Raw genomic sequence first — 22,345 nt, 5'->3', positions numbered from 1 at the left:
GTTTCATTCTTTTACAAGTGGTTGACCAGTTTTCCCAGCACCACTTGTTAAAGAGATTGTCTTTAATCCATTGTATATTCTAGCCTCCTTTCTCAAAGATAAGGTGTCCATATGTGCGTGGATTTATCTCTGGGCTTTCTATTTTGTTCCATTGATTATATTTCTGTCTTTGTGCCAGTACCATACTGTCTTGATAACTGTGGCTTTGTAGTAGAGCCTGAAGTCAGGTAGGTTGATTCCTCCAGTTCCATTCTTCTTTCTCAAGATCGCTTTGGCTATTTGAGGTTTTTTGTATTTCCATACAAATTGTGAAATTATTTGTTCTAGCTCTGTGAAGAATACCGTTGGTAGCTTGATAGGGATTGCATTGAATCTGTAAATTGCTTTGGGTAGTATAGTCATTTTCACTATATTGATTCTTCCAATCCATGAACATGGTATATTTCTCCATCTATTAGTGTCCTCTTTGATTTCTTTCACCAGTGTTTTATAGTTTTCTATATATAGGTCTTTAGTTTCTTTAGGTAGATATATTCCTAAGTATTTTATTCTTTCCGTTGCAATGGTGAATGGAATTGTTTCCTTAATTTCTCTTTCTGTTTTCTCATTATTAATGTATAGGAATGCAAGGGATTTCTGTGTGTTGATTTTATATCCTGCAACTTTACTATAGTCATTGATTAGTTCTAGTAATTTTCTGGTGGAGTCTTTAGGGTTTTCTATGTAGAGGATCATGTCATCTGCAAATAGTGAGAGTTTTACTTCTTCTTTTCCAATTTGGATTCCTTTTATTTCTTTTTCTGCTCTGATTGCTGTGGCCAAAAAACTTCCAAAACTATGTTGAATAGTAATGGTGAGAGGGGCACCTTGTCTTGTTCCTGACTTTAGAGGAAATGCTTTCAATTTTTCACCATTGAGGATAATGTTTGCTGTGGGTTTGTCATATATAGCTTTTATTATGTTGAGGTATGTTCCTTCTATTCCTGCTTTCTGGAGAGTTTTTATCATAAATGGGTGTTGAATTTTGTCAAAGGCTTTCTCTGCATCTATTGAGATAATCATATGGTTTTTATTTTTCAATTTGTTAATGTGGTGTATTATATTGATTGATTTGTGGATATTGAAGAATCCTTGCATCCCTGGGATAAAGCCCACTTGGTCATGGTGTATGATCTTTTTAATGTATTGTTGGATTCTGATTGCTAGAATTTTGTTAAGGATTTTTGCATCTATGTTCATCAGTGATATTGGCCTGTAGTTTTCTTTTTTTGTGGGATCTTTGTCAGGTTTTGGTATTAGGGTGATGGTGGCCTCATAGAATGAGTTTGGAAGTTTACCTTCCTCTGCAATTTTCTGGAAGAGTTTGAGCAGGATAGGTGTTAGCTCTTCTCTAAATTTTTGGTAGAATTCAGCTGTGAAGCCGTCTGGACCTGGGCTTTTGTTTGCTGGAAGATTTTTGATTACAGTTTCAATTTCCGTGCTTGTGATGGGTCTGTTAAGATTTTCTATTTCTACCTGTTCCAGTTTTGGAAAGTTGTACTTTTCTAAGAATTTGTCCATTTCTTCCACGTTGTCCATTTTATTGGCATATAATTGGTGATAGTAGTCTCTTATGATCCTTTGTATTTCTGTGTTGTCTGTTGTGATCTCTTCATTTTCATTTCTAATTTTATTGATTTGATTTTTCTCCCTTTGTTTCTTGATGAGTCTGGCTAATGGTCTGTCAATTTTATTTATCCTTTCAAAGAACCAGCTTTTGGCTTTGTTGATTTTTGCTATGGTCTCTTTTGTTTCTTTTGCATTTATTTCTGCCCTAATTTTTAAGATTTCTTTCCTTCTACTAACCCTGGGGTTCTTCATTTCTTCATTTTCTAGTTGCTTTAGGTGTAGAGTTAGGTTATTTATTTGACTTTTTTCTTGTTTCTTGAGGTGTGCCTGTATTGCTATGAACTTTCCCCTTAGGACTGCTTTTACCGTGTCCCACAGGTTTTGGGTTGTTGTGTTTTCATTTTCATTTGTTTCTATGCAAATTTTGATTTCTTTTTTGATTTCTTCTGTGATTTGTTGGTTATTCAGCAGCGTGTTGTTCAGCCTCCATATGTTGGAATTTTTAATCGTTTTTCTCCTGTAATTGAGATCTAATCTTACTGCATTATGGTCAGAAAAGATGCTTGGAATGATTTCTATTTTTTTGAATTTACCAAGGCTAGCTTTATGGCCCAGGATGTGATCTATCCTGGAGAAGGTTCCATGTGCGCTTGAGAAAAAGGTGAAATTCACTGTTTTGGGATGAAATGTCCTATAGATATCAATTAGGTCTAACTGGTCTATTGTATCATTTAAAGTTTGTGTTTCCTTGTTAATTTTCTGTTTAGTTTATCTATCCATAGGTGTGAGTGGGGTATTAAAGTCTCCCACTATTATTGTGTTATTGTTAATTTCTCCTTTCATACTTGTTAGCATTTGTCTTACATACTATGGTGCTCCGTGTTGGGTGCATATATATTTATAATTGTTATATCTTCTTCTTGGATTGATCCTTTGATCATTATGTAGTGACCTTCTTTGTCTCTTTTCACAGCCTTTGTTTTAAAGTCTATTTTATCTGATATGAGTATTGCTACTCCTGCTTTCTTTTGGTCCCTATTTGCATGGAAAATCTTTTTCCAGCCCTTCACTTTCAGTCTGTATGTGTCCCCTGTTTTGAGGTGGGTCTCTTGTAGACAACATATGTAGGGGTCTTGTTTTTGTATCCATTCAGCCAGTCTTTGTCTTTTGGTTGGGGCATTCAACCCATTTACGTTTAAGGTAATTACTGATAAGTATGATCCCGTTGCCATTTACTTTATTGTTTTGGGTTAGAACTTATACACCATTTTTGTGTTTCCTGTCTAGAGAATATCCTTTAGTATTTGTTGGAGAGCTGTTTTGGTGGTGCAGAATTCTCTCAGCTTTTGCTTGTCTGAAAAGCTTTTGATTTCTCCTTCATACTTGAATGAAATCCTTGCTGGGTATAATAATCTGGGCTGTCGGTTATTTTCTTTCATCATTTTAAGTATGTCTTGCCATTCCCTCCTTGCTTGGAGAGTTTCTATTGAAAGATCAGCTGTTATCCTTATGGGAATTCCCTTGTGTGTTATTTGTTGTTTTTCCCTTGCTGCTTTTAATATTTGTTCTTTGTGTTTGATCTTTGTTAATTTGATTAATATGTGTCTTGGGGTGTTTCGCCTTGGGTTTATCCTGTTTGGGACTCTCTGGGTTTCTTGGACTTGGGTGATTATTTCCTTCCCCATTTTAGGGAAGTTTTCAACTATTATCTCCTCAAGTATTTTCTCATGGTCTTTCTTTTTGTCTTCTTCTTCTGGAACCCCTATGATTCGAATGTTGTAGCATTTAATATTGTCCTGGAGGTCTCTGAGATTGTCCTCATTTATTTTAATTCGTTTTTCTTTTATCCTCTCTGATTCATTTATTTCTACCATTCTATCTTCTAATTCACTAATCCTATCTTCTGCCTCTGTTATTCTACTATTTGTTGCCTCCAGAGTGTTTTTAATTTCATTTATTGCATTATTCATTATATATTGACTCTTTTTTATTTCTTCTAGGTCCTTGTTAAACCTTTCTTGCATCTTCTCAATCCTTGTCTCCAGGCTGTGATTCCATTTTAATTTCAAGATTTTGGATCAATTTCACTATCATTATTTGGAATTCTTTATCAGGTAGATTCCCTATCTCTTCCTCTTTTGTTTGGCTTGGTGGGCATTTATCCTGTTCCTTTATCTGCTGGGTATTCCTCTGTCTCTTCATCTTGTTTAAATTGCTGATTTTGGGGTGTCCTTTCTATATTCTGGCAGTTTGTGGAGTTCTCTTTATTGTGGCTTTTCCTCGCTGTGTGTGGGTTTGTACAGGTGGCTTGTCAAGGTTTCCTGGTTAGGGAAGCTTGTGTTGGTGTTCTGGTGGGTGGAGCTGTATTTCTTCTCTCTGGAGTGCAATGAAATGTCCAGTAATGAGTTATGAGATGTCTATGGTTTGGGGATGACTTTGGGCAGCTTGTATCTTGAAGCTCAGGGCTGTGCTCCTTTGTTGCTGGAGAATTTGCTTGGTATGTCTTGCCCTGGAACTTGTTGGCCCTTGTGTGGTGCTTGGTTTCAGTGTTGGTATGGAGGCGTTTGATGAGCTCCTGTCAATTAATGTTCCTTGGAGTCAGGAGTTCCCTGGAGTCAGGGTTTGGACTTAAGCCTCCTGCTTCCAGTTATCGGTCTTATTTTTACAGTAGTTTCAAAACTTCTCCTTCTATACAGCACCATTGATAAAACATCTATGTTAAAGATGAAAAATTTCTCTACTGTGAGGGTCACTCAGAGAGGTTCACAGCGTTTATATGGAGAAGAGAAGAGGGAGGAGGGAGTTAGAGGTGACCCAAATGAGATGAGGTGGAATCAATAGTGGAGAGAGTGGGGTAGCCAGTAGTCACTTCCTTATGTGCACTCCACAACTGGACCACTCAGAGATGTTCACGGAGTTATACAGAGAAGAGAAGAGGGAGGAAGAAGACAGAGGTGGCCAGAGGGATAAAAGGGGGGAATGAAAAGGAGGGAGACAGATCCAGCCAGTAGTCAGTTCCAATTTTACTTCTTTAAAATGTTACAAAAAATTAAATTATGGTGCATCCATGCTAAAGAATATTACACGACCTTTAAAAAGGAAAAAGGTAAATAGATCTATGTACTCTGATGTCTAAGAACATCCACAATGTATATTAGGACTGAAAAGGCAAAGCTGCAGGACAATGTGATCTTGAAAAGTACCACACGCGCGCGCGCACACACACACACACACACACACACAAATAAATCTTCAAAGCAAAAGGCCTGGAAGGATACACACAAAATATCTATATTGGCTACCTCTGGAGAATAAAAATAAGAGTGGGTGTGGGAAATGAGGGGGTATTTTTACTTCTTGCTTTAGGCAATTCTATAATGCTTGATTTTTTTCCCCAACAAAAATGTATTCCTTCTGTTATCAAAAGAATAACAATAATAACTATGACCTCAAAGCATAAGACAGCAGACCAGAGACCACGGGAAGACTGTTGCAGGATGATGAACTATAGGATAAACAGTGTTGAGGGGCCACTGTGGGGAGAAGTGGGAATAACGAAATGAATATTGTTGGGAACAATAATAGCTCAGGCTGATTCAGGAGGAGATGCAATAATTGAGTCAAAAGAAAAACTAAGGAACTCACTTCCATATGCAATCGACCCCAAGACATCGTTGAGTCCACAGCCCGGCTGGAAGTCACCCCCGTTGGGGTAGATGTCGATGTGACCCACGGGCATCTGAATGCCGATGCTCAAGCCAAAGGAGCGCGTGTAGGTGTGCAGGACATCCACGAAGTCTGCGTCGTCAGGAGACAGCCTCCTGTGGACGTCCGCCCCTTCAAACAAGGGCCCCGCAGGATCCAAGCCTACAGCAGAAGGGGGGGCCAAGACGGGCGTGTCAGGGGCACTGAGACCCAGCGGACAGCTGAGTCTGCAAGCGCAGAATGAAGACATCCGCACCGTGGGAAGCCTGCACGGCGTGGTGCCTGCTGTATAGGAATGCTGGCTTTCTTCTCAAGACTCCACCTGACTCAATAAACTGGTCATGAGGTTCAACCGACATGTGGATCCAAGGAACCACAGACTGTCGGAACCGAAGCAGTTCTAGAAAGAACTTGGGCTGGCTGAAACTAAGCCATTCCTCCCATTTACTCTGCCACTGGGAGCCTTCCACAGCCTTGATCTTAGCCAAAGTTTGACAGAATAACCGAGCGACCTGTATCTTCGAGAGGGAAGACTCAGTCTCCCCAGACTGAGCCATCTGCATCTGGGCTTCCTCTTCCTCTTCTGTTAGTTATGAGTCAGGCCCAGGAGTGGAACGGCAAGAGTCGGTACACCAGAAATACTGAGCATCTGCAGGCTTCCAGAATTCCTCTCTTCTGCAGGCGCAAGCAGAAAACCCTTTGCCTGCAACCCTTCTGTATCAAACAGGCAACACTGCAGAGAGTCCTGGTTCTCACATTTAAAACAGCACAAATATCCGTGGGGAGCTTCTTACAAGTTCAGGTTCCACTGTGTAACTATGAAAAACTCTGGAAGGACACACAAGTCCCAGATTTCCTGTGTGTATGTGTGTTGGGAGAGAGAGTAGGGCAGGTAACCATGAAGATAGTGGCAACAACAGAGACAATTTCACCATCTTTTATAATATCTGGGAACTACATGACTATAAAGGGTTTCCCAGGTGGTGCTATGCCAATGCAGGAGATGTAAGAGACATGGGTTCAATCCCTGGGTTGGGAAGATCTCCTGGAGGAGGGCACAGCAACCCACTCCAGTATTCTTGCCTGGAGAGTGCCGACGACAGAGGAGCCTGGCGGGCCACAGTCTGTAGGGTTGCAAAGAGTCAGACATGATTGAGGTGACTTAGCACATATGCACATGAGTATAAAACCCATTCTAAAATAGAATTTGCAAAGCATAAAATGCAGATTCCCTGACCTCCAAGAGATTCTGATTGGTAGGTCTGGTGTGGAACCAGAAAGAAAGGCTTATTCCCCAGGTGATCCTAAAACTAAGTGGTCTGTGGACCAGATTTTGGGAAAAAACTTCTCCCATGCTTCAGTACTATCTAGAAAATGAAATCTGAATGTCTTAATTCACATAGTTCATGTGCGATATTAAGAGAGTAAGTGCTTGTCAGTGTAAACACTAGCTACTATTACCAAGTAATTATGGGAGCTGAATTCATCCCAGCCTAGAAGGTTCTTTGTTTGCCCCATACACAGAGAGAGAGAGAGAGGACCTAGAGAAAGCGAAGAAAAGATTGTGTGCCATTGGGAAAGGTTTGTTTAGTCTAGAACAATGGTGCTCAACTGGGAGGGGTTTTGCTCCCAAGGGGACCCCTGGCAACATTTGGCCATGTCTGGAGGCATCTTTGGTTGTCACAGTTGAGAAAAGGGCAAGAAGAAGCTGCTGGCATCTAGTGAGTAGAGGCCAAGGATGCCGATAAACATCCTACAATACACAGGTCAGCTCCCACACAAGCGCTTTCTGGCCCCAAACGTGAACAGTGCTGAGGCTCAGACGCCTGGATCTAGAAAGAGCAAGGTAGGGAGGAAAACGACCGAGAATAGAGCTGTGAAAGTAGGAGATGGGTAATAGAACCCTGTTCCCCAGACCCCAGCGCACTGGAACCGGGAAGACGTAGTGAGGTTTGTGGAGGGTGATTTTAGGAGAAACGAAAGGCAGAGCTGTTGTTCAGAGTGGATAGCAAACCTGTGGAACTCACTACTCATGAGAACTGGTAATAACTGAAACTCTACATAGTTTCCAAGAGAAGTTTAGAAAAATGAATGAATGACAGAGGCAGAAAGAGAGCCCAGGCTGCCTGGGGGCTCCCCTCTAGCGCAGGACCTAAAAGAAAGACAGCACAAAAGCAGTGGCCTCCCTGAGAAGCCCTCGATGACTCTTTTTAGCAACTGAGCGGACCCAGTACTGACACAGGTGGCCTCTCCCTGCCTCTCACCATGTGCCCTGAAGAAAAAAAGAAAGAAGAGAAGCATTTTGCTTTGCAGCCAATAAGAGGGGAGCTCTTGCATCAGTGAACAAAAGTCTCCACCAGACAGTCAGCGCCATGGAAACCAAGCTGGGCCGGAGGAATGCCGCTGGCTGACAGGGCTTCTCGAAAGGCCGGCTGGCTGGCAGGCTGAGCCTTCGCCTCCCCAGGCTGACCCTGCCTGACACGTAGCCAAGGCCCACAAACCCCACGGGAAATTTGCACAATTTACTTAACTAGGAAGGACAGGGTGAATGCATCCAGTCCAGAAAGAGAGGATGGAGAAGCACCCCTCCTTCCATTCAGTCAGACTCCCCCAAAGGTGTCCTGTCCAGCAAATGGAATACACACCTGCATGCGTATGCACACACACTCTTGTGCACGCACACAACACCCAGGAAAGCCTCTGCCTCCTGGCCTGGCAGGAAACTGTCACAGCTCCTACTTCCCTCCCAGCAGGAGGCCAGCAGCATGGCCCAGTGGTGAGGTGCAGGTCCAACGGCCTGGGTCTGGACCCAGCTCTGCTATCAGGGTGTTAAATACCGGGCCTGTGATTTAAGCCCTGAGTCCTAGTTTCCATCTGTAAAATGAAGCCCAGAGAATTCTTTGGCCTGGATGCTGTGTGCTTACAGATGGCACAAAGTACCGGTCACACACTGAGTACTTGACATTAGGTCTATCTAGCCCGCAGCCTGCAGGGTGGACACTTAGTTCTTGAATGAACAAATCTGCTTGCTTCTTTCTTTATAAGTAACAAAATGTAAGTACAATTAGAAACATATGACCCCTTCCCTAGTGGATCAGGGAATTCCCTCAGAAGCCTAAGAGGGTAAAACTCCAGCAGACCCCAAGTCCACAGATCTCTGATCCAAGCAAGACTGGGGTTCAGGTACCCCCTGCAGGCCCAGGCTAAGGACCCCTACTGGCCTCTGCGCAGTGGCCTCCCTGGCCTCTGGACGCCATACAAGCTGCCGTCTCTGGTCCTCTTGCCAGTCAGGACCGCCCAGTTCCCAGGCCCATGGGAAGTCTGAGGGGTGAGGAGAGGGCACAGGCCTCCCCCATCAGACATGCACAGCAACATGCGTCAGGTCAGCCAAACGCCCCTGAGGTGCTGCCTGGCAACTGGACAGAGGCTACTCCTTCTTGTCATGTTCGCCCCGGGGCCCCGCTCCGCGGAGAGTCTGCAGAGAAGGGGCCGCGCTCTGGACAAGCTGGCCCCCACGCTCCCCGCAGACGGCCCAGAGCACTGATCAGCATTCTGCCCAAGCCCGCATCTCAGCAGCTCCCACCCAGACAGGCAGCGGGAAGGAACCGGAAGGCTCCAACGAGCCCCATCCCACTTCAGATTCAGAGACAGGGAGAGGGAGGATCTGCCGTCCGTCTCCGTTGCCAAGGACACTGGCCCTGGCGCCCTGGAAGGGACTGTGTATGCTGCCTTTGCGCACAGCCGGCCCAGCTCCACAACACCCGGCCTCTCCTGGGGGCGAGGAGGAGGAGCGCAGACAATAGAACCCAGAGACACTCGAGGCCCATGGGCTTTGCTCCAGCCAGGGGTTACTGAGTAGTCACGTGTAGCCACACTGCCCGTTGGACAGTGCAGGCCCCGCTGACTTGATAAACAAAAGTGAAGCTCCCAAGTTATGCTGGATCAAACAGTTGGATCGAAAGGAGTGTGTGTGTGTGTGTGTGTGCGGGCACGCACACGCACGCACTCATTAGACTTAAGCCCAGGGACAATGATTTGAGGAGGGCAACTAAACCTCACAAATGTGACTGCACCGGGTCTTCGTTGCAGCATGCAGGATCTGGTTCCCTGACCAGGGATCGGACCCATGCCCCCTGCATGGGGTACAGTCTTAGCCGCTGGACCACCAGGGAAGTCCCTCTATATAGTTTCAAATCTACCCCGCTGGCCTGTTGAAACTCTACCTTTACTCAGCTTTCTTTAGCTAAGGACTCCCTTCTACCTGAGTCCTGTTTCAAAATGAATACACATTACCAGGAAGGAAACGATTAACTCTTTCCTTCTAGGTGACCAGTTGGGCCCTTAACATGTTGGAGGTGTGCGCAAAGCAGGGAGGGAAAATTAGCAAAAGAATGCTGGCAGGAGGACAAAAATTCAGGGCAACAAATTTGCCTCTGACTTTCTCCTAGAGGAAGCTCTGTGTTTGTTTCAGGGGCCCCTGAATGGGAAAGAGTCCTTCCCACTTTTCCCAATCACTACTGCTACTGCTAAGTCACTTCAGTCGTGTCCGACTCTGTGCGACCCCATAGACGGCAGCCCACCAGGCTCGCGCATCCCTGGGATTCTCCAGGCAAGAACACTGGAGTGGGTTGCCATTTCCTTCTCCAATGCATGAAAGTGAAAAGTGAAAGTGAAGTCGCTCAGTCGTGTCCGACCCTCATCGACCCCATGGACTGCAGCCTTCCAGGCTCTTCCGTCCATGGGATCTTCCAGGCAAAAGTACTGGAGCGGGGTGCCATTGCCTTCTCCAATCACTAGATGATGTAAATATTTCAATCAAACTTCTCACATCAGAAGATTACCAATTCTGCCTATGGAGTGTGTATCTCTCTCTAAATAAACTCACTTTCACTTTAAAAAAAAATCAATAAGATGGAAAATTCAACTTTCTATTGCCAACCTGGGTACCACTATCAGAAAGGTCTCTTTAAGGACAAAGTTTAACCACACATTTTAAACAGGTCCTTATCACTAATAAGTAACACCAATCAAATACTGGAAAGAGGCTGTTGGTGAATGAAATAGAAGTCGGAGAAGAATTCAAACCACAACCCACACTACTCATTCCTTCCCTTGAGCTCCTGGAGCATGACAGCAGAGACTGAAAGTGAGCGCCAGAAGCTTGCAGGCAGGCTTTACCCCAGGGCTGCCCTTGAGTCTCTTTAGCTGTCTGGGTGCTTCCTCATCTTTTGCACTAAACCAGTGGTTTTCCAAGCATGCTCCCTGGTGCTCGGGGACCCAGAGATTCCTCCCGAGAAGGAGGAGGCTCAAATAACAAACTTAACACTAACCACAGATACCCAGCTTTAACCAGAACATCCTTCCATCTGCTTCATATATTGAAGTCCTGCACAAGTTCTGTTTTCCAAGGGCTCTGAGAGGGAGCCCCGGGAGCAGCCCTGAGAGAAGGAGCCACGCTTACCCGTGATTCTGCCCACCGTGCCTTTCACGAAGTTGCCCGCATACCCAGCCACGTGAGCTCCGAGGCTGTAGCCAATCAAGTGAACATTCCCGAGAGAAAAGTCCTCCTTACCCTGCAGGAAGTCACAGAAGGGAAGGAGTGAGGAGCGTGGTCCTGAGCCCACAGGTGGACAGCAATTCAACCAGTCAGTCATGTCAGGGAGGGGACAGGGAGCCCAGAGGTGGCTGGTAGTGCTGGCAGGGCAGCATGGATGGGACACAGCCAGGAAAGGGGAGGTGGAAAGGGCTTGGTGGCACTTCAGTCACCCCGCAACGGGGACAGGGTGCAGATTGTGACTAGAAGCTGCATACCTGAAAGTGAAAGTGATAGTCGCTCAGTTGTGTCAGACTCTTTGTGACCCCATGGCCTATACAGTCCATGGAATTCTCCAGGCCAGAATACTGGAGTCGGTAGCCTTTCCCTTCTCCAGGGGATCTTAACAACCCAGGGATCAAACCCAGGTCTCCCACATTGCAGGCGGATTAACAGCTGAGCCACAAGGGAAGCCCAAGAATACGGGATTGAGTAGCCTATCACTTCTCCATCAGATCTTCCCAACCCAGGAATCAAACTGGGGTCTCCTGCACTGCAGGCAGATTCTTTACCAACTGAGCCATGAGAGCCCTTCCCCTACACGTTTCTAGCAGTGTCTGAGGTGGGGAGGGGTAGCAGTGCAGAGGTCAAAGCCACCGGACGCACTGGAGACCAAGTGCCAGACACGGTCTGCAGCAGGGTGCTCCCTGCCCATTCTCTTAGGCCCAGGAGCTGCCCATCTCCTCGTCGCCAGCCTGTCTGGGATCCCAGAGTCGAAGCATCAGACCTTGATAGGGAAGGTACTCGGTGATGAGGGTGAGGGCGGATTTGACCCCATGGCTCAGGAACCAAGCTCAACTAAGCAACCTAGGCAGAGGACTGAGGACTATGTGAGAATCCTGACCAGAATTTTACCACAATTCATCAGATTTATGGGCTTCTAAAGGAAGGCCAGGTTAGAATTGCCCAGATAATTGAGTCACTTTGCCAGTGTACCCCTGCCTCCCATTAAGTCCACTGAGCCTGGGCAAATCATTAACCTATAAAAGTAAATGTAAGACCTCAAGATCTGTTTTCCACATATGTTTTATGCAAGGCATTAGGCTGCATTTGTTTGAACCAACCCTCCCCACCCTCAGCCCAGCCACCCTTCAGAATAAGAGCAGACATCAGTAGGTATTTAAGATTACATGCTTTTGGGCTTCCCTGGTGGCTCAATGGTAAAGATTCCACCTGCCAATGCAGGAGACCCAGGTTCCATCCCTGATTTGGGAAGATCCCGCATGCCTCGGAGTCACTAAACCCATGTGCCACAACTATTGAGCCTGTGCTCTAGAGTCTGGGAACTGCAGCTACTGAGCCCATGTGCTGCAACTGCTGAAACCTGACACTCTGTCCATGGGATTTCCCAGGCGATAAAACTGGAGTGGGTAGTCATTTCTTCCTCAGAGGGATCTTCCCCACCCAGGGATCGAACCCACGTCTGCTGCCTCGCAGGCAGATTCTTTACCACTGAGCCATCAGGGAAGCCCTCACAGGAGAAGCCACCACAATAAGAAGCCTGTGCACCGCAACTGGAGACTGGCCCCCGCTCTCTGCAACTAGAGAAAGCACGTGCAGCGATGAAGACCCAGCACAGCCGAAATTAATTAATTTTTAAAAATGTTTTAAAGATTACAAGCTTCTGAAGGCATCAGCAAGTAATGACCCAGATGGCAAATTTTCTTCCTACAAGTAAAGTAACAGGAAAAATCCAGAAATGAATCAATAATTAGAAAGCTTTCTAAAAGTTCCAGCTTCCAAAATATTTTAAGCGATACTTAATTCAGTAAAAATTTGATTCTTAAAGATATTCTTGGTTCACTGTAATAATCTGATCTTTGTTTCCTAAAAGGGTTCGGATTCAAGATCCTTCTCAGAAAAGGAGATGATTCCCTTCAGTCCCATTGTTACCTGAAGCCAGTCGAGCATCTGTGCGATGCTGTGACCCACACCCCTTGTGTTATTGACCGCATCTACGTAAAGCTGGTGAGCCAGTGGGAGCCAGTCCACCACCACGACGTTGGCTCCTTTCTCTCTTGTCTGCAGGGCTGACACCAGTTTGTACAGCCAGTTTTCAAACATGCCACTCATCTGCAGAGAAAACAGGACTTTAAAAAAAAAATCTTTTTCTGGGTTTGAAAAATACCAGTGAATATGGAATTCAGTTCCGTGACCCTCTCCCACAGCCATGGAACATTCACATTGGTCCCCCAGGCCAACACTTGCCCATGAGCGGGGCCAGCCACAGTCAGGATTGCTATGTGGGTGAGTGTCTTCCATTGCCCTTGATGACGTCTCCAGTTTTTCCCATCGAAAATGTCCGAGCTGGTGTCCTGTGTTGCTGCCCCACTGACCAATAGGGCTGCTAGGAGATACATGCTGGTGGCCATGCCGACCTGAGGTTAGCCCTGTCACAGTCAGGCAAGTAAGTGACCTGGTCCAGCATTCAAAAGCAGCTGAGAAGGGCTGTCCTGGAGAATTGGTTTCTTTCTCAGAGATGCAAAGAGATTCTGTCTCTTAGGCAAATGCCGAGTTAACAAATGACCCCTTCCCACAACCCATCTCTGCCATCCCTCTTGACCTTAGAGGAGGGAAGATCTGTTGCTGGAATCCCAAATTAGAACTCAGAGCACATTTTCCCACAGAAACAAAGTGTAAATGGTGACTAGGTCCAGTTGTAAACCTATCCATGAGTGCATTATTAGATAAATAGATTTCCTGTGCCTGGCCTGGGAACCCAAAGGCCATTTACAATCTTGCTTCTAAGGGAAACTGCTGTTCCAAGTTCCAAACAGATTACAAAAGAACTTTCTGGAATGCATTCGTCAGTTGCAGGCAGTACGGGGGGGGGGCCTTTAAAAGATCCAAACGCATGATTCTAATCATAGGCTGTGAGGTGAGGATGGGCAGACAGGCCCTTAATGATCCCTTCCGTTGCATTCGGTACATAGGTGCCTGTATAACACCCCCTAGCCAGGCCTGACCCCAACAGTTGGTAATAGACCTAAAGACCCAGCAAGCATGTAACGGGTATGAATTTCTCATCATTAAGGGGAGGAACGTCCCCTCCCAATTAGCCCAGGCAGAAACCTGCTCACTTAACAGTGCCATTTTCCTACAGACTGCCATTAGATGAATGGATAAATCCCTCGCTGGTCCAAAGCTTCTGAGGCCGAGCATTAAAGCCCTTTTTTTGTTCAAGTTTGTTATGGGCTTTTCGATGTGAATGGCTCAGCGAGGGCATAGAAAGACTCCAGTGCCTTTAAATGGAACCATCTCTATGCAAACAGGAGGGCACCGTGCCAACCAGGGCTGGCCAGCCGGGCCAGCTGGCTCATCACAGACTCTCTGAGCCAGTCGACTTGCTTCAGTTCAGCTGAGCTCTCGCAAAGGGATGGCCCCCGTGAGGCAGTGGTTGACCAATGTAATTAAGTGTAATTAGAGGGTCCCTTAAGAGCCAGTGGAGCTGGGCTACTGCCCTCAGGAGAGCCACTTTCTGAAAGCCCACTGCGTGCCAGCATTAAATGCCACCCTGCTGGAGTCCAGATTGCCCCCTCAGCGAAGTGCCCGTTACATTCTTCACAGCTGTCTGAAATACAAGCAGCCCACAAGAAAAGAGGGGGAGAAAGAGCGGAATCTGGAAGCACCAGTATGCTTTTTAATTGACCAAAACAAAGGAGACCAAATCCCATGTAGAGCTGGAAAGCTACCTCCCCCCGGGCTCACCGTCCATCCGTGAATGATGAAAAAGGTTTTGGCTGTCACGTTGAAGCCACAGTCCTCTAAGGGCTGGCTGTGGCCAAGGGAGAGATCGCATCCTTCATCCTCTGGGTCCTCTGAGGTGCGGAGGTTAAATCTCACAGGGGGTTTGGCAGCAGTCGGTACCACCCTGGATTTGTCGAACTCACCTGGGGAGAAAGGACAGAGCGTACGGATAACTAGCAGGCCTGGGTGGTGAGAGATCTGGGGTCCAGTTCTAGTTCACTCTTGAGCAAATTACTTAACCCCTCTGGGTTTCAGCTTTTACATCTGCTGAATGTTTCCATCTCATCTCACAGAAGAGTTGCAAAGGCACACCTCACCAATATTTAAGTGTTAATTAGTCACTTGTATCAACTACTGTAGGGCTTCCTACTGTGGCCCAGAGGGTCTCCACAATGCAGGAGACCAGGGTTCCATCCCTGGGTTGAGAAAAGCCTCTGGAGGAGGGCATGGCAACCCACTCCAGCATTCTTGCCTGGAGAATCCCATGGAGGAGGAGCCTGGCAGGTTATGGTCAACGGGTCGCAAAGAGTCGGACAGGACTGAGTGACTAACACACACAAACACACACATCAATGACTGTGAATCTGAAGTAAATAAGTCTCCCTTACCTTTCTTCCTTCTTTCTAATCCAAATGAGCTCTCTTTCCTTCCCTCAAGTTACTAATTTCAGAGAACGGGTCCTCAAGTCTTCTCTTGAAATGCTTGGGACCACTTGCATTCCTGGAGAAGGAAATGGCAACCCTTTCCAGTACTCTTGCTTGGAAAATCTCATGGACAGAGGAGCCTGGTGGGCTACAGTCCATGGGGTCTCAAAGAGGCAGACATGACTGGGCAACTACACTTTCACACAGACTTGTATTTCAGAATTCAGAAATTTTCAGATTTTAAACAGGTATTATGATGTGTATATATATATATATATATACATATATATATATATATATACACACACGGTTTGGGGCATTCCTCATTCATCAAACACACCAATAACATTTCTGTAAGGAAATACATGACTACTCATACTCAAGGGTGAAGAAAAAGAAAAAGATTTTAAAGACCATCTTGTTGGTTCAGGTCACTTTTGGATGCCAATTGTGTAAGAATTCAGGTTAGATAAGGCCAGGTCTTGCTACCAAACAAGTTACCAGTCAAATTTTTCAGTTTTGAAAGATTTTGGAATTGGAGGTAAGGAACTTTGACCTTTTAAACACTGGGCTTCCCTACTGCTCCCATGTCAATTCTGGCACTTACCCCAAACACCTCATGCACCCTCAGTGCTTCCTGCAGTACCAGACAGGTGCCAGACACTTTTTTACCTTATTAAATAAATTATCGAAGCCATAGAGATGCTTGTAAGAGCAGCAAATCCTCTCCTTTCAGCTCCACGTGTACACACACACACAGCACTATCTAGGAGATGGCCCTACTTCAAAATACAGCCCATGTTACTGATGGTCCCAAGACCTTTTAACACTAGGTATTGCAAATTTGGAAAACTCAGCAGTGGCCACAGGACTGGAAAAGGTCAGTTTTCATTCCAATCCCTAAGAAAGGCAATTCCAAAGAATGCTCAAACTACCACACAATTGCACTCATCTCACACGCTAGTAAAGTAATGTTCAAAATTCTCCAAGCCAGGCTTCAGCAATATGTGAACCGTGAACTTCGTGATGTTCAAGCTGATTTTAGAAAAGGCAGAGGAACCAGAGATCAAATTGCAAACATCCGCAGGATCACTGAAAAAGCAAGAGAGTTCCAGAAAAACATATATTTCTGCTTTCTTGACTATGCCAAAGCCTTTGACTGTGTGGATCACAATAAACTGTGGAAAATTCTGAAAGAGATGGGAATATCAGACCACCTGACCTGCCTCTTGAGAAATCTGTATGCAGGTCAGGAAGCAACAGTTAGAACTGGACATGAAACAACAGACTGGTTCCAAATAGGAAAAGGAGTTCGTCAAGGCTGTATATTGTCACCCTGCTTATTTAACTTATATGCAGAGTACATCATGAGAAAAGCTGGATTGGAAGAAACACAAACTGGAATCAAGATTGCCAGGAGAAATATCAATAACCTCAGATATGCAGATGACACCACCCTTATGGCAGAAAGTGAAGAGGAACTCAAAAGCCTCTTGATGAAAGTGAAAGAGGAGAGTGAAAAAGTTGGCTTAAAGCTCAACATTCAGAAGACGAAGATCATGGCATCTGGTCCCATCACTTCATGGGAAATAGATGGGGAAACAGTGGAAACAGTGTCAGACTTTATTTTTGGGGGCTCCAAAATCACTGCAGATGGTGACTGCAGCCATGAAATTAAAAGATGCTTACTCCTTGAAAGGAAAGTTATGACCAACCTAGATAGCATATTCAAAAGCAGAGACATTACTTTGCCAACAAAGATTCGTCTAGTCAAGGCTATGGTTTTTCCTGTGGTCATGTATGGATGTGAGTGTTGGACTGTGAAGAAGGCTGAGCACCGAAGAATTGATGCTTTTGAACTGTGGTGTTGGAGAAGACTCCTGAGAGTCCCTTGGACTGCAAGGAGATCCAACCAGTCCATTCTGAAGGAGATCAGCCCTGGGATTTCTTTGGAAGGAATGATGCTAAAGCTGAAACTCCAGTACTTTGGCCACCTCATGTGAAGAGTTGACTCATTGGAAAATACTCTGATGCTGGGAGGGATTGGGGGCAGGAGGAGAAGGGGATGACAGAAGATGAGATGGCTGGATGGCATCACTGACTCGATGGACGTGAGTCTGAGTGAACTCCGGGAGTTGGTGATGGACAGGGAGGCCTGGCGTGCTGCGATTCATGGGGTCGCAAAGAGTCAGACACAACTGAGTGACTGATCTGATCTGATCTGATCTGATTGTCATCATTAGGGCTTCCCAGGTGGCACTAATTGTAAAGAGCTCACCAGCCAATGTAGAAGATAAGGGTTCGATCCCAGGGTCAAGAAGATCCCTTGGAGGAGCAACCCACTCCAGTGTTCTTGCCTGGAGAATCCCAGGGACAGAGAAGCCTGGTGGGCTGCCATCTACGGGGTCGCACAGAGTCGGATACGACTGAAGCAACTTAGCAGCAGCAGCAGCCCTGTTCTAATCATCTAGGATACCGCCCCTGATAACAGGCTAGGAAATTAGACAAACTGTCCAGTCACCCAGAAATCAAGGGAAAATGGACCAAATGACCATACCAGGAGCTTAATTATCCCAGAGTTAAAAAGAAAGAAAAAAAACACAAACAAATGGAGTCATGGAAAGAGAGACTAGAGTGGTAGAGGGGTTGGTGGTGAAGAGGCCAAGGGGGAGGACAATGTACCAGATGTAAAAAGGATAAAGTTCCAGAAAATGCAACTAAATACACATGAGCAGAACTCTGTCATTAATGAACAAAAGCCCCAACTGGCAGAAATTTGAACCATGGACATAATTCATTCAAAATCTCCCAGTTTCCACCCAGATAGCCACTCATAGAGACCAGATGGGAAGTCTAGGGAAAAGGCAAAGAGGGTCTGCTGGCTTCCCAGCACTGACTTGTGGATAAACCCACATAAAGTGAACACAAAAGGTTCACTTTAGCACCTGGCTCTCTCTGACCCCACAGTTCTCTAGCTCATTTCTACTACTTCCAGCCCACATCACTTCTGCCTCTGGGACTTCATAATTGTTCTTCATCCGATGTCCCCAAGCTCATCCTCTCCTCTCCTCCACTCCTCACTGAGGAGTGAGGGAAGTCTGGTCACAGACTAACGCTACACCACCTTCTCCCTCCAGCCCTCTGTACCTTCTGCCTCTCCTTTATTTTGCTCCATGACACTGAGCACTATTTCTATGTTTTAAGTAGTTGACTGGCTGTCTTCTCATCACTGAAATGCAAGATCCCTGGGGGTATGGACTTACACTTGTTTTGTTCACTGCTATATCCTCCTAAAAGCCTGTGTGCTCAGGTGCTCAGTTATGTCCGACTCTTTGGGATCCCATGGACTGTAGCCCACCAGGCTCCTCTGTCCATGGGGTTTTCCAGGCAAGAATATTGGAGTGGATTGTCATTTCCTCCTCCAGGGGATCTTCCTGATCCGGGATGGTACCCATGTCTCCTGTGGCTCCTGCATTGGCAGGGAGATTCTTTACCACTGTGCCACCTGGGAAGCCCCACTCCTAGAAGGGTTCCTGGCAAATAAAGACTTCTTTGAATGAAGGAAATAACCCCCAAATACTTAGAATCACAGAACATAGAAGTTGAAAGGAATGTTAGCATTTTACAGGAGAGGAACTAGAGATGAAACCTACTCTGGTTCAATTATACTAGAGTTGGGAACGTGTTAAGTAATTTTTCCATTCATTCAGATTAACCCTGCTGCTCATACATAAGCAACTTGGACCAACATCATTTGACCCAATCTTCAGTTCATTGAGTCGCAAAGAGTCAGACACAACTGAGCAACTGAACTGAACTGAATTGAACAACAGGATAGTAGAAGATGAGCTAATAGGATATGGTTCAGGGGTTCCCCACTCTCCTCTGCTTAACCAATTGACCTGGTACTCCTGTGGGGTGACCCTACCCTTGCTCCTCCAGGGCATGCTTCCTCCAATAGAAGAGACTGAAAAAGAAAAGCTGGCAGATGGAAGCAAGACAGGTAGCAAGAGGAGGAGCAAAGGCTGGAAAGACTGTTGGGGAGGAGGAAGAGTAGGCTGGCAGCCTGGGGTTCTCTGCACAAATTGCCCACCAAATCCTCCCCGAAAGCGCTCCTCAAACCAGAGCCAGCTACCCTGGCACCTTAAATTTCAAAGCATCTAGCCGAGATTAAAAAGAAGAGCGCCAGATGACAGAGCTCTTTCTAACAACCTTCTTGCCTCGAAAACCCGCAGGTTCAAAGAGGGCAAGGTTAAAGAGCTGCTGGCAGCCAACTCTGCTGACTGGACAGCATCGATAAGAGTGCATATTAACGGCAAAGGGGTGGAGCCGGACCGAGCGCGGGCGAGCGCACCCGGCAGCCGGCCGGCTCTGGGATGCCCTGGTCAGAAGCGCCGAGGAACAAGTGAACTGCAAGACTAATTAGGAGGAGAGAGTGGACAGCGCAGGCGGAAAGCAAGGAGGATGCTGCAGGGTCGAGGAAGAAGGGTGGGCAAGAGAGAGGGCACCTGGCCCAGAAAAGAAGTTCCGGGGGTGGTAATAAAATAAGTCCACGTTACCTTGCAGCCGTCCCTCTGGGCCAAGGGGTGTGGGGTCTCCCGTGGCAAAGCAACAATAGGCGCTCCACAGGCAGAGCTGAAGAACGGTGTTTCTCATCCTTACCACCTCCCCGCACCCCCTTCTCCAAAATGGGACTTTCAAAAAGACAAAAAACACCTCTCGAAGTTTCCAGCGGTCCAAGCCTGTAAGACCCCCAGTGGGAAGCCCTCTCTCCACCAGAGAGAACGGTGGCCTTAGCTGAAGGTGGAGAAGGTGGAAGATGAAAACTCAGCTAAACTCAGCCGCGGGGTGGTGGGGGGAATGTGAAGGGGCTTGAACCAGAACCAGATCTGCCCTCTCTCGTGCCGCCTGCCCAGGAAGCCAGGGCTCGCCACTGTCACCCAGTGAGCTCCCGGCGAGGTACTTTTTAAAAGTATTGGGAGTCATCTGATCCATCGCCAGATGGTGATTTGCATAATTTATTCTAGTTCCCGGACTCTGATTGGTCACATCTTCGCTGACGCCAGAACCAAAGACTCCCCAAAGTTTGAATGAAAGCGCCGCACATCCACCGCGTGGACACTCCGCAAGCGCAGGCTTGTTTCCTCCCCAGGCGGCTCCGGGGGCAGCCGCGCTGTCACCACCCTACTTTTTCCCAGTGTCCATTCCCGGACCCTAGATTCTCTGCCACCCCCTGCAGCTCCAGGGGAGTCGTTGCCCCATAGCCCTGCTCCCTCCGCGATCGCGATCCCTGGAGAAGGAAGGTTGTCCTCTTCAAGGCGCAAAGCCATCCGCGCGCGCGCGCGCAGTGCTCTCTCCTCGCCCCGGGCCAACGGTCCGAATGGAGAAAAGACACCTGGTCACCCTGTGGTCCTTCTTTACTCCCTTTCCTGCTGCGAGCGAGGCCCGTGACAGGTGTAGACCGCGTAATCCGACAATAACCCGGCAGAGTTAAAAGGCTGCGGGCCCCTCTTGGAGTGCTCGCTTCGCCACTAGCTACAGAACTCAGGGCAAGCCACGCAACTACCCCAAAGCCGTTCCTTCCTCCCCCGTACACCGGTGGTAACAGCTCCTGTCGGTTAGGATGTTGCAGAAATTAAAAGATCCAGGATAATACCATTTGAGCTTCCCTGGTGGCTCAGCTGGTAAAGAATCTGCCCTCAATGTGGGAGACCAGGGTTCGATCCCTGGGTCTGGAAAGATCCCCTGGAAAAGGGCATGGCAACCCTCTCCAGTATTCTTGCCTGGAGAATCCCATGGACGGAGGAGCCTGGTGGGCTACAGTCCATGGGGTCGCAAAGAGTTGGACACGACTGAGCGACTAACACACACACACAGGATAATACAAACAGCGCTGGGTGCGGTGCCGCGTGGTAGGCGCTCTCATACCTGGGGCTGGAGGGCTAGAGGGACGCCAGGCGACACTCTCCTAAGGAAACAATGAGCCAGGCTTGAGGATCTCAGACTCGCAACCAGTGCCAAGTGTCGGGGCGGAGGCGCGCCACCCCCTATCGAGGGGAATGAAGCAGCTTCTTCCTCTCCGTCATCATTTTGCCCTCCTCTTCTTCCCTTCATTGCGCGCGTCCCTGCTCCTCCCGCGGGTGCCGGCTCCAGCTCCGCGCCCGGAACCCCGGGACCGAGGGCGGCGACCGCGCCCCTGAGCCTGCATCTGGGGCAGGGGTCGGGGGCTGAGCCCGGGGCCTTCGGCCGCGGGCGGCCAGGACGACTCCGGAGCGGCTGCGCCTCCACAGCCCTCGGGAACGCGGAGGAGGCAGGAGAGAGAAAGCGCTACGGCCGTCTGCGCACCGCCGTCCGCCTGCGCACCACCATCCGCCTGCTTCCAGCCAGACTGCACCTTTGACCGCAAGTAACCCCGCGGAGCAGAGAAGGCAATGGCACCCCACTCCAGTACTCTTGACTGGAGAATCCCAGGGACGGCGGAGCCTGGTGGGCTGCCGTCTATGGGGTCGCACAGAGTCGGACACGACTGAAGCGACTTAGCAGCAGCAGCAGCAAGCCCGCGGAGGCCTGGAACCAGTCCAGCTCCCGCCCGCAGAGAGGAAAACCGCCCGAGCAGCCCGGCGCCCCTTCCTCGCCGGTGTCTGCGCCCCCGCCTGGGAGATCTGTGTGGGGAAACCAGTCTGGAGCAGCCGGTCCTGTTCCGACTTATCCTCGTTCCGTCTGTCACTCCAGTTGCCAGCGCCGAAGCGGGCTTCGTCCGTCCTGTGCTAGAATTCATTAACAAGAGGCAGGCCGGCTCTATTTTTCAGTGTAAACCTCACTGGTCATGAGTAAATGGAGCTCCCAGATATCTTTTCCCCCTCTTCTTAACACTCCCCTTCTTCACTGGCAAACTATACAGACGTAAGTCAGGTATCATCTCCATTCTACAGATGGGAAAATTGAGTCAGAGGAACAGGCTGTAGAAGCAAGTCTCTGATAACCAGTTCTCTCTCTTCTGCTTAGTTTGATTTAGCCAATTGGCCTCTGAATAGGAACGTTTTGGAGC

The 22,345-nt window shown here is 47.5% G+C and overlaps 1 protein-coding gene across 4 annotated transcripts in view; it reads right to left on the bottom strand.

Annotated features, from left to right (window-relative positions):
• Nucleotides 1-21,828, bottom strand: part of LIPG (lipase G, endothelial type) — a 70,612-nt gene extending 48,784 nt beyond the window's left edge. For 2 of the 4 annotated variants that reach the window (XM_070361470.1, XM_070361471.1), the window contains exons 1-5: nt 19,857-20,247; nt 14,615-14,796; nt 12,800-12,979; nt 10,775-10,886; nt 5,254-5,475 (exon numbers count right to left, since the gene is read on the bottom strand). In XM_070361470.1, coding sequence (XP_070217571.1) covers nt 5,254-5,475; nt 10,775-10,886; nt 12,800-12,979; nt 14,615-14,796; nt 19,857-19,953 — 793 coding nt within the window. In that variant the 5' untranslated portion in view covers nt 19,954-20,247. Of the gene's footprint in view, nt 1-5,253; nt 5,476-10,774; nt 10,887-12,799; nt 12,980-14,614; nt 14,797-19,856; nt 20,248-21,225 lie in introns of those variants that run through there. The other 2 variants (XM_070361472.1, XM_005886710.3) reach the window with 2 other exon arrangements.
• Between the last annotated feature and the right edge of the window lie 517 nt (nt 21,829-22,345).

Source organism: Bos mutus, chromosome 24, assembly GCF_027580195.1.
Source record: "Bos mutus isolate GX-2022 chromosome 24, NWIPB_WYAK_1.1, whole genome shotgun sequence".
NCBI classification, from domain to species: Eukaryota; Metazoa; Chordata; class Mammalia; order Artiodactyla; family Bovidae; genus Bos; species Bos mutus.
The sequence above is the reverse complement of the archived record's forward strand: the minus strand, read 5'-3'. Positions and strand labels throughout refer to the sequence as shown.